Genomic DNA, 12547 nt, shown 5'->3' with positions numbered 1-12547 from the left:
TTTTCTATCTGGTATTGGAACACAGACGCTGAGACAACATTGTGTATGTGGCAAATGCAGCACGTGCTTAGGCCTATGAAAATTTCAACTGGCCCTTTTTTCTTTTTTTTTTTAATAATGAATCTTCAGGTTAACTTTAATACAAACTATCATACAAACTATCATATTAAGCTCTAAAAAAAAATATTATATGGGTCCAACCTGGTGAACTAATAGCTCAGCTACTTCCACGTGATTATTGAGAGCTGCCAGATGCAAGGAGGTGTAGCCATCATCCTTCTTTTCATCAACAATCCATGGTCGGGGCAGCTTAGACAGCAGGACACGCATTGCACTAGATAAACAAAAAACATTACTTTAAAAAATAGCCAAAATACACTTTTTGCAGGTAACAATGCCTTTGTGCAAACCGAAGTATCAGTGATCTACAATGTAATGAACATTTTTCCCTGATTACAGAAGAATACTCAATGCGAGATAGGAGCACAATAGCAAGGTTTGTTTTATGATGTTATTTGTGATGAACCTATTCTCTAACTGCAAGACATCTGAAACCTATGTGCCGTACTCCGAAAACACAACCACTCATTGTAACTGTACAACAGTATAAGACAAAAGATTTTATTCTTAACATTGCTACCTAAAGAAAACTCCAACGAATCCAATGTCATTTTCTATATGCATGATCCATAGATTTAACAGTCTCGCACTGTATCCAAGCCTGCTGTATGTATAACTGACGACAGGAAGCATGGGGCCAAGAAAGACACAGTCAAACATAGATCAAAATAAGCCTGGCACAGCCAACAGGTCTAGCCTATAAGACCTAATGGGTTTGCCAATGTTTTTAGCCATGTTGTATAATAGTGCAGTGGCAGTGCAGGAGCATGGCTAAAAAGTCATCTTGTAGGTATGATATGCGTCCAACATCCAAAAAAAATGGCAGAGCCAAAAGCTTCTCTGCATATAGGGAAAGGACAAACAACGGTAAAGAGACAGAAACAAATATCCAAAACGAAAGGAGTGCAGAAGAAACTGACATTCCTGTGGACCATCAGCAAAGCTTTAAGTCACCATGCACTGTATGTTAAGTGGGGCTTCTAACAAGTCCGACATTCAGTTCCACAAACGCATCACCAGAAGCAAATTCTGCTAAAATATTCAAAAGGGAGAACATTTTATACTGCAACTGTGCAAGGCATCATTGGTTTTTATTAATTTATATATTTCATGAGTTTTGTGAAACACTGCTCCGTCTCATTCAGCCACTTCAGTGCATTTGCTAGGGACAGCAACATATCCATGTCACTAAAACTTCCCCAAGCATCCATCACAGGTGTAAGTAGTGGGCTCTTATTTATAATTAGCAGTCTTATTTTAGCATGTGTGATCATTACGTACAGAGTTTAGTTCAGGATGAGGGGGCTATGGATACAGTGGTTGAAATCAACCTTCACTGGCACTTAACAGTCCAGGTGGATTCTGATATGAACAGTAGGATTTGGCTTCAGTGATTGCTGCTTATTGTACAGTGTCTAGAATAATGTATATCTTAGTGCCACGTGGTGCATTATCAGATCAAGAGAGACCCTACCCTCCTCAAGAAAAAAAAACATTATCAGAGAAATGTAGATTCTCAGCAGGCAGCCTCTTCTGCCACTTGGCAAGTCTGACAGCAGCTCTGCTCAGCTACCACACGTCTCCAGCAGGAAGTAGAGGTCCTGCAACACCAGTATACTGGCTGTTTAAGGTGCCAGCAGTCATTCATTCATTCATTCTCACCACTCAAGGAATGACCATATATTCAGGCAAACACTAAAGATGTGGAGTCCCAGCCCAGCTGTAGAAGGGTCAGTAAGAGACGAGTGGTGGTGGAGTCACACCAATGTTTGCACTGTGATCCTCTCAAAACGCTGCAGTAACAGGCTCATCATAGCACCCCATCACAACCCCAAGCCACCATCTGCCAGTAGTCAGGCACCTTCACCTAACAGATAAGACCTTCACCGCTCACCAGGAGTGAAGTAACCAACATGCTATAACATCTGCAAGAAGCTGTGCGGTCAGGACATTCGGAGCATGGTAGATCTGAACAGTGTCGTTCTCAGAAGGCCATTTTGGCTCCGAAAGTAAATGTCTTTCTAAACTGCTGAAGGCAGAGAAATATTCCACGGTTCATAATGAATCGATACAAAATACTAATGACCACGGATGAATCAATGTTCCAGCTTATTGTGCCATCACTGGGCTGTATGTTATCCCAAGTAGACACAGCTACTTATACTTTACTCTGTGAATTCTTCCCCAAACTCACTCAAATCAACTTGTCTCAAAAACTAAACAAAAAATCTTAACTAAGGTGATTGTAACATTGTGGCATAGATTACTAATAAGCTTGACAGTTTTAAAGCCATTCTTCAAACCAAACATAATCCTCATTGGTTGAAGTGGCTAATGAAAGGGATAATTAAATTTCAACAACAGACATGAAAAACGGTAAACAGTTAATTCACTCCAAAGTCCATGTAACTTTCCAGTGAAGAGTTCAGAAACTACCTGAAACTATATTAGCTTATTTCAAAGAGGATCTGCAACAATTTCCCGTTATCTCTTACACAAACTGCCTAAACCCCGTTTTCTTTATTAGATTAAGAACGGTCTATATGATCTCTCGTTTACCATAAATTTTCTAGTACAAAGTAAACATGCTGAACTTTTCTCGTGAGATCACTGGCAGAAGCAAAACAAACCAGCCCTTATACTAAAGGTCGGCAAACGTGTTTTGCTCTGAACCCCCAAAAGCAAAATATTTTTAGGCCCCACCTCAAAGACTATGGAAAGGACTTGGGGAGCAGAAGGGGCAGGGCTGAGTTTAGGGGCTGAAGCTGCAGTTCATAATCCACACTAAATAAAAATAGACTCATAAAAGAGCAAATGCCTCAAGCAAAAACTGTAACTGACCCATAAATTCTGATGCCCTTAACTGCTGTGTTGAATGCTCATACTATTTGGTGGGCTTTAACGTAACAGCACCTGCTACACTAATAATAACTGCAGCCATGAGTATCAGGCCTCTCCAATGCCTCTTTCTTCCCTGTCCCATCATGCCTGCCCATCACTCAATTCTTGAAATAGGCAATTTGTCCCTTACAGAAAAAAATTAATCTCCTGTCTCCCTTTTCAGCAAGGGTGTCCTTGGTCCTAACGCTAGAAAGGATAATAAGCCCCTATTGCCCTTTTTAAAAGTAGGACAGTCATAATTATTACGCAGTGGGCCCTCAGACACTCCAAGCCTTAGTGTTGCTGCATCTGCTTCACTAATAAGAGCAAAGTGGCCTGTCTTGTCTTTTTTTGGTTAAAAATGTGCTATCATCTTGCTACATCCACTTCTCTGCCATCTCTCTGAGTTCCAAACTAAGGTGTCTCCCTCTGCTTCAATGTTCCCCTCTCTCGGACCATTGCTGTGAGGACCAAAGCAACACTGACAACATGTATACACTGGACCCTAATGCAAGCAAGGAAGAATAGTAAAACTGCATAATTGGGTATTAGCTGGCCCTTCATACCTCTTGGCCCTGGTGTCACTGCACCAACAATGATACCTACACCCCTGTGAAGCAGACCATCTGCTCTGTCCACTCCTCTGGGCCATAATTCCTATGCCAGAGGCCCAAATCAGACTTTCTGCCTGTGTGAGGATTTAAAACAGGCTCTAATGCCTGCAAGGAAAATGCCCTCCACTATGCTTTTTCATAGTAACACACCCACAGATGGGATGCGGTGGCCAGTCACACAGTCACACCGATGGTCCCAGAAACCTGCTGCACTAATGGTAGTGATGATCCTTCAGCAAAAAAAAAAAAAAAAAAAAAAATGAGCCCCCCCCCCTCTATGTTGTCCCCATCACTGGAGGCATCTCTCTGTGAAAGCCATCTCTGTCTATTGGTAGAGAATAAAAATAAGCCCCCACATAGTACCCCTATTCTGGGCCATCATTATGACTCTATCCATGGATCTCACCCCTTTCCACTTTCTCCTGGACCATTACTCAGATCAGGGCTCGGAGTCAGACTAAAATCCTGCTGACCTCATCCCAGCATCCCCTGGAATCACCTATTACAAAAACAAATGGATGGTTGATATGGACCTTCAGGTGCCACTGCCTGAAAGTGAACCGGGGCAGAGACAGACAGAGCTAAAGAAGAAACAAGCCTTCTCCCCAGACATTACTTGAGTCACTTTACAGCTTCATGGTGATGTACAAATATTTTCTTTTTAAGGAGTTGATGTAAAAGTGTGTACGCTAAGTTCTGGAGTAAGTCCTTTTAATAGATACTTATAAAAAAAATGTTTGCACTAGATACAGTCTCACCACTAAAATACACATCTTAAAAGCACTTGTTTAATCTTAAACACTACTTCGTTTTGCGGCAGCCTAGCTTATACTGTGGTTAATACTATTTAATAACAATGGCTTACAAATTCACAGTGCTTTCTTTCACAGGAAGGGTCCTCAAAACTCTATAAACAGACAAGTTATCATTCCTACTGTGCCAACTAGGATTCAATTCTCTGACTCTCAGGTCACACACAGACATCTGCAATGATATCATTAACCAACTGAGGTTTCAAAGCATAGGACTACATTTCCCACCAACTAGTTTAACTTACACTATTTTATTAGGTTGTGCATTATCTTATATGCAGTTACCTGGTGGTAAAAAAATACAAAGAAATACTTAACAGAATATTTTGTTCTTTTAGTCACGTATTTGACCATTCACAAAACTCAATGACTGACTAATGCCTATCAAGATGATGAAAGGCCACACACTTTTTTTAAGCAATACATGGGTTTTATGCAAATTAAGATAACTTGGAAAAAAGGCAAATGAACAGGGTCACGCATCCAGGCCATCTTCATTTACAAGTACTTCTTGAGGTTTCCGGCATTTGCCTAGTGGTGGTGAAGATGCAGGATAGGTGGTGAACAGTAATTTGGTGTACTTGACATGGGTGCAGATGAAGGATAGGTGGGTGATCTGGATGTGGATATATGTGAGAGTGGTGCAGATGGAGGACAGGTGAGCATTCAGGAGGCAGGTGACATCCTTGTGGGTCAGAAACAGGAGGCAATTAGATGCAAAGCTGACAAGACAGTGCAATATGTACTTAATTACCAAATCTCCATATCAAAGACTTTACTATCAAAGACCTAATTTCACTCGTAGGGAAAGCAGATAATTATCTATCCCTGGAACAGACAGAAGAAGTCAAACCAGGTAGAGACATCTCAGTTCTATAACACATGGTAGATCTCGCTTCATACCAGTGATAGGCCTTATGTTTGTGACTATAAAAGGTGCTAAGAAATGTAATTGAAGGGAACTGTGAGAAACTACTGAAGAGGCTAAAAATGTGTGGACAAAGAGAGCCAGCTGCTTAATTACTGAATAAGAGAATGGAAGAAGACTTGGCTCCCTAATGCACTTATTTTGATTTCCACTGCCAGTGTTCCTTATTCCTCTGTGTATAAGACGTTTTTCAAAGTTGGAAGATTTTTTATAAACTTAAGTTGCATTATAGAAAGTGTCATAGGCAGAAACCTAACCTTAAAATAGATATCAAAACAATGTATCCCCAGGGTTCATGCCAAAAATTCTCGCAGGACCAAGTGGGTGAAAAGTCCTTCCCACAGACCTTGCTGTCAAGGCAGTAGTGCTTCAGGAACATATATGCTGGCGCTCACGTTGCAGCCTGGCAAATGTCAATGGCAGGCACTCCACAACCCAAAGTTGAGGCAGCAGTCTAAACCTTTGTGGATTGGGCTCTCGGACCTTCTGGAGGCTGCTCGCTAGTGCAGATAACCCACCTCAAAAGGTCCTCTTCTGCACAGCCTTGAACGACATTGCGCAGTAAACCCTCACAAAAAGTTGACCGCCCACTCAATGGTCCTTAGTACAATAAAGCCTCTCCTCCTCTTTCGAGGGGCAAGGGAGAACAAAGAATGCAGGGAGACTCCTGGATCACCCAACAAAGAACAGCGTCACAACTTTTGGCAGAATGTCGTCTGAGTCTTCAGAACCCACGTGTCTGGGGAAAAAGGTTGTTATGGATTGTACTAAAAGACCCTGGAGTTCAATCACATGACTAGCTGACGTAATCACAATGAGGAAAATGGTCTTTAAAGTCAGGAGAAGCAAAAAGCAGCTATGCATCAACTCGAAGGGCATACATATGAGAAATGCCAAAACCAAGTTAAGATTCCACTGTGGCATTACAAACAGTGTGGGAGTAAATGTGTGCTAGCATTGAATAAATCTCACCTGTCCAGGGGAACATCTGAAAATGAATTAGGATTCACCATAGTGGTAGAAGCCTGCATAATACTCCTCTCTGGAGTGGGTCACCAGGTACCTATGTAACATCGGTCCATCTGGCTATTCACAGGTAGGCCAGAACAACACTTTAACCAAGTAGCCAGCAAAGTATCAGTGAGGGCATCATTAAAGGGTAGCAAAGGTTCAGAATCCACAGGCCCAGGTTGTAAGATCGGTTAGGACAATCATTTTAGTCTCAACTGAGGGCAGCTCTAATTCTCATGCTTCCGCTGCCCTTCGGACCACCATTGCAAACAAGGTACTCTTTCGTTGGTGTCCCATGTGGTGAGTAATCTCGGTCGCAGGTAAGATGCCAAGCCCAAATGCATTCTGTAAATCAATTTATAAAGTACCATCAGCACAGGGAGTGCAGAATTATTAGGCAAGTTGTATTTTTGAGGATTAATTTTATTATTGAACAACAACCATGTTCTCAATGAACCCAAAAAACTCATTAATATCAAAACTGAATATTTTTGGAAGTAGTTTTTAGTTTGTTTTTAGTTTTAGCTATGTTAGGGGGATATCTGTGTGTGCAGGTGACTATCACTGTGCATAATTATTAGGCAACTTAACAAAAAAATATATATACCCATTTCAATTATTTATCATTACCAGTGAAACCAATATAACATCTCAACATTCACAAATATACATTTCTGACATTCAAAAACAAAACAAAAACAAATCAGTGACCAATATAGCCACCTTTCTTTGCAAGGACACTCAAAAGCCTGCCATCCATGGATTCTGTCAGTGTTTTGATCTGTTCACCATCAACATTGCGTGCAGCAGCAACCGCAGCCTCCCAGACACTGTTCAGAAAGGTGTACTGTTTTCTCTCCTTGTAAATCTCACATTTGATGATGGACCACAGGTTCTCAATGGGGTTCAGATCAGGTGAACAAGGAGGCCATGTCATTAGATTTCCTTCTTTTATACCCTTTCTTGCCAGCCACGCTGTGGAGTACTTGGACGCGTGTGATGGAGCATTGTCCTGCATGAAAATCATGTTTTTCTTGAAGGATGCAGACTTCTTCCTGTACCACTGCTTGAAGAAGGTGTCTTCCAGGAACTGGCAGTAGGACTGGGAGTTGAGCTTGACTCCATCCTCAACCCGAAAAGGCCCCACAAGCTCATCTTTGATGATACCAGCCCAAACCAGTACTCCACCTCCACCTTGCTGGCGTCTGAGTCGGACTGGAGCTCTCTGCCCTTTACCAATCCAGCCACGGGCCCATCCATCTGGCCCATCAAGACTCACTCTCATTTCATCAGTCCATAAAACCTTAGAAAAATCAGTCTTGAGATATTTCTTGGCCCAGTCTTGACGTTTCAGCTTGTGTGTCTTGTTCAGTGGTGGTCGTCTTTCAGCCTTTCTTACCTTGGCCATGTCTCAGAGTATTGCACACCTTGTGCTTTTGGGCACTCCAGTGATGTTGCAGCTCTGAAATATGGCCAAACTGGTGGCAAGTGGCATCGTGGCAGCTGCACGCTTGACTTTTCTCAGTTCATGGGCAGTTATTTTGCACCTTGGTTTTTCCACACGCTTCTTGCGACCCTGTTGACTATTTTGAATGAAACGCTTGATTGTTCGATGATCACGCTTCAGAAGCTTTGCAATTTTAAGAGTGCTGCATCCCTCTGCAAGATATCTCACTATTTTTGACTTTTCTGAGCCTGTCAAGTCCTTCTTTTGACCCATTTTGCCAAAGGAAAGGAAGTTGCCTAATAATTATGCACACCTGATATAGGGTGTTGATGTCATTAGACCACACCCCTTCTCATTACAGAGATGCACATCACCTAATATGCTTAATTGGTAGTAGGCTTTCGAGCCTATACAGCTTGGAGTAAGACAACATGCATAAAGAGGATGATGTGGTCAAAATACTCATTTGCCTAATAATTCTGCACTCCCTGTAGAGCGAAAGGAGTGAGCCATCCCCACCATCAACATCTTGCAGTGCTCCAGGCTCTGGCATAGGGTCAGAATCAAAAAGATAGTGAAGCCTAAGCTTGTAAGTGCGACATGGCAGAGTCAATGAGAGAGTCATGTTGCATAATGATCAGCTGTGCTTTTGTAATTTCAAAGAACGACACTGATCGAGTTTGAGCCGAAATCTGTTTGAGGTCTGATATTGGCATCTACACCCAGTCCTCTTCTGGAGGCAGTCGCACAGATACCGGCGCTGGTGTACAAGGGACTGGTGTGGACCTCACACCTGAAGTAGAAAGAGCCATAAACAAGAAAACCTCCTTAAAAACAAGCAAAGCCAACAGGTCTCGCATATGCAAGAGCTATTGCCTATGCCAATGTGTTTAGCCATGTTGAACACTAGTGTGGCTGCTATTCAGCATGGCTAAACGTTAGTAGCGCAGATGAGTGGAGTGTCATTACGTGGCACAGATTGGCATGGAGTAAATAGGAGTGGAATGGCGTAGAATGGAGTGGCATAGACTGGCAGAGATTGTGGAGTAGAGTGTTGTGGAGAAGCATAGAGTGACCTAGAGTGTTAGTGTTGTAGAGTGGAGTAAAGTGGCGTGCCCTATAGAGAGATACATACAGTGGAGTAGATTATCATGGAGTGGCACAAAGTAGAGTATCACAGAATGGAGTGGCGTTGAGCATCATGGAGTGGCATAGAGTGAAATTGCGTAGTGTGTCATGGAGTATCGTGAAGTGGCAGAGTAGAGTAATGTGTCGTAGTGTGGAGTGACGTAATTTGTCGTGGAGTGGCATTGCGTAATCTGTCAGAGTAAAGCAGAGGGGCACTGTGAAGTGATGTACAATTGTGTGGCGTGGCACAGAGGGGTGAAGAGTGGAGTGGCATAGTGTAGAGTATGCATGATGTAGGATAGTGCCATTACAGACAACACATTTTCAACCTAAATGACCATCATATTTACAAAGACCTACAGTTTTAATGATAAAAGTATACAGCGCACAAACGATAAAGTCTGGCAATGTCATCACCTAGTGTATTGATTTGTTTGATTGTATTAAAATATGTTTTCACCAGACAAAGTGAGTGAACTTTGTGAGTCACAAAGCAAAAAAAATGTGCTTTATTTGTGCTTTGATAATTCTGATGTATTTTGAAATATTTGCAAACATTTACATTTTGTCATGTACTACTAAAAAAAAAAAAAACTAAAAAAAAAAACTTTCCTTTCAAAGCAAGATTGTCACATAAATCCTCTCACTTTGAAGTCATAGAACGAAAAGTAAAAGCCAAACTCTCTCAGAAGAGAGAGCCTGACTGTAGGAGGCTGGCCTGGTTTGTAGTGGGTACCCTAGGTACTTACACCTTATACCAGGGTCCAGTTATCCCTTATTAGTGAAATGTAGACAGTGTTCTAGCAGCTCAGGCTGACTAGAGGTAGCTGTAGCACAGCAACTTAGGCTGAACTAGGAGACATGCAAAGCTCCTGCAGTACCATTATAGTTACACAGTACTTATACACAATAAAAGACAATACTTAATGTTACCAAAAATAAAGATTCTTTATTTTAGTAACACAAAGCCAAAAATATCTTTGAGGCAATACTCCTTCGGGAGGTAAGTATTATACACAATATATACACTAGAGACCAAAATCATGTAAGTAAATAGTCACAGAATAACGCAAACAATACCATAGAATGCAATAGGAAGAAATAGGCCTAGGGGCAACACAAACCATATACTAAGAAAGTGGAATGCGAATCACGAATTCCCCCCTAGGCAAGTGTAGAGTATTGTTGATCACTGTGAGTGTAGGAAAACACCAAAGGTAAGTAAAATACCCCACCACAGAGCCCAGGAAAGTATGAGAAAAGTACTGCAAGTTTCCTTAGGACACCCTTTAAGTCGTGATTAGAGGTATTGCAAGAACCAAGCAAGACTGCAAGCAACAAATGGCGGATTCCTGGACCTGAAGACCTGTGAAGAAAGGAGACCAAGTCCAGAAGTGCAGAAGATTCCAGGAAGGACAGGAGCCCCTGCCAACCTAGAAGATGGTGCAGAAGAGGATTCTCCGGTTGGAAGAAGTCTTCAGAAGAGCACCAAAGAAGATGGCTGCGGGTTCCTGCGTGATGCAAAGGATGTCCCAATTCGAGATGTTGGATGCAGGCAAGTTGCAGTGCTGGATTCGTCCAACAAGCCTTGCTTCATGCAATGCTGGGGTTTGCGTCAAAATGGTGCTGCCTGGACCCAGCAGGGACCTGGGGGCCTCAACTCAGACTGAGGAGGCAGAGGGGGCTCCCAACACTGGAGGGAACCCACATATGACCAGGTAGCACCCACAGGAGTCCCAGGACACAGGCCAAAGAAGGCGCAAATTGAGGTTGCTGCAGCACTACAAAAGAAGGTACCACGCCGCCGGAGAACAGCTCAGCGAGTTGAGCGTCACAGGGTAGAGTGCTGGGGGCCTGGGCCAGGCTGTGCACGAAGGATTCTTGCAAATAGTGCAATAGGGTAGTGGGGACCCCAAAATAATAACCGCTCCCATCATTCAGTATCTGTTTAAGCTCTCTAATGGCTAGAACTTTTGTTTTACAGCTGAGAGTAGCTTGTGTTTTAAATGCCTTGTTTGTAATATCATTGTCATAGGCCTGCTACCCCTGAATATATATGTAATGCACTAAGCCCTCTAGGGGCTAAATATATGGTTACACTACATTTTTTGCCATTTTCTTTTTGTGTGGTTATACCCTCTAAGGTCTAACTATATAGTTATATTGCGATGTTTCTTACAAATGCTATTTTCATTGTGGTGTCCTCTAGGGGCTGTTCCAAGCATTACAGTCATATCAACATATTACAATATTTGTGCACTGAAACTTGTCCCATAATGCTTTGTAGGGCATTTACTTTTTCAAAACATGTTTGCTCATAACTTAGCCTGTGGTGGTCCTAGAACAACGGGACCACCATCAAAACATTTACACAATACGCTCGGTTTACATCATATTTGGGCCCCCCACTATATTGTTAGTGGGGAGATGCAAAATAATAGCCCCTAACACCATTCATTATCTTTTTAAGCTTTCTCATGATGGAACTTTTTTTTTTACAGCTGGGATAAGTTATGTTTTATGGGCCTTGTTTGTAATATCATTGCAACACTCCTGATAGCCTTGAAAACGTGTAATGCACTATGTCTTCTAGGAGCTAAATATATGTGTACACTGCATTATTTTCTCCCATTACTTTTTTCATGTGGTTATGCTCTCTACGGGCTGACCATATGGTTGCATGACCATGTTTCTTCCAAATGTTATTGTGGTGTCCTCTAGGGTCTGTTCTGAGTAGTGCAGTCAACATACTACAATATTCACGGGACAAAAACTCTCCCCATAATGCTCTGCATGGGCATTACTGTTACAAAATATTTTTGCTCATAGCTCAACCTTTGGAGATTCTAGGACAATGGGACCACCTTCAAAACACTGTCTACATCACTGGGTCCCCACACTATGTTAGAGGGGACCTCAAAATAATAACCCCTCCCACCATTCAGTGTCTTAAGCTTTCTCATAGCTGCAACTTTTGTTTTAAAGCTGGGAGAAGTTTTGCTTTAAAGGCCTTGTTTGTAATATCATTGCAGTTGGCCTGCTAGCCCCCAAAAACTCCCTATAGGGGCTAAGTATATGGTTACACTGCATTACTTCCTCCTGTTTTTATTTTTCCCTTGGGGTTATCTCTTCTAGGGGCTAACAATATAGTAACAAGGATCATGTTTCTTACAATTGATAGTTTTGTTACGGCGCCCTCTAGGGGCTGTTTTGGGCATTACAGTCTAATGCAAAAAGTTGATTTCTGATAAAGGTTTATATGATAATTGTATGTTTTCATAACCTCTCCTTATTACAATTATGACCATAATTCAGGCCAACTTAACATCTTTATTACACTATGACTGTTTGAACACTCTTGATATGTTTGGGCGATCCTTCTAGTTTATTTCCCCTCTGTCACCGTCTTGTGTCATTTTTTTGGGGAACTATGTTAGCCAGACAGCAACCCTTGTGGTAGGGTGGTGAAAGTCGTTTTCTATTGGAATTAGCATGGCAAAGTTAAATTAGGATGCTAAATGGCAACATTTTCATTTTTTGCTGCAGATAGAGGAAGAAGGTAAAGGATAGTGCTTTAGTTATATGCAGGGCCAATGGAGTTATATGG

At 42.0% G+C, this 12547-nt stretch overlaps 1 protein-coding gene across 1 annotated transcript in view; it reads right to left on the bottom strand.

The window, feature by feature from the left end:
* MIB1 (MIB E3 ubiquitin protein ligase 1) overlaps positions 1–12547 on the bottom strand; it is a 345878-nt gene that overhangs the window by 144462 nt on the left and 188869 nt on the right. The window contains exon 13 of the mRNA XM_069220006.1: positions 202–334. Coding sequence (XP_069076107.1) covers positions 202–334 — 133 coding nt within the window. The remainder of the gene's footprint in view (positions 1–201; positions 335–12547) is intronic.

This window comes from Pleurodeles waltl, chromosome 2_2 (genome assembly GCF_031143425.1).
Source record: "Pleurodeles waltl isolate 20211129_DDA chromosome 2_2, aPleWal1.hap1.20221129, whole genome shotgun sequence".
In the NCBI taxonomy this organism is placed as follows: Eukaryota; Metazoa; Chordata; class Amphibia; order Caudata; family Salamandridae; genus Pleurodeles; species Pleurodeles waltl.
Note: the sequence above shows the minus strand (reverse complement) of the source record. Positions and strands in the feature narration are given on the sequence as shown.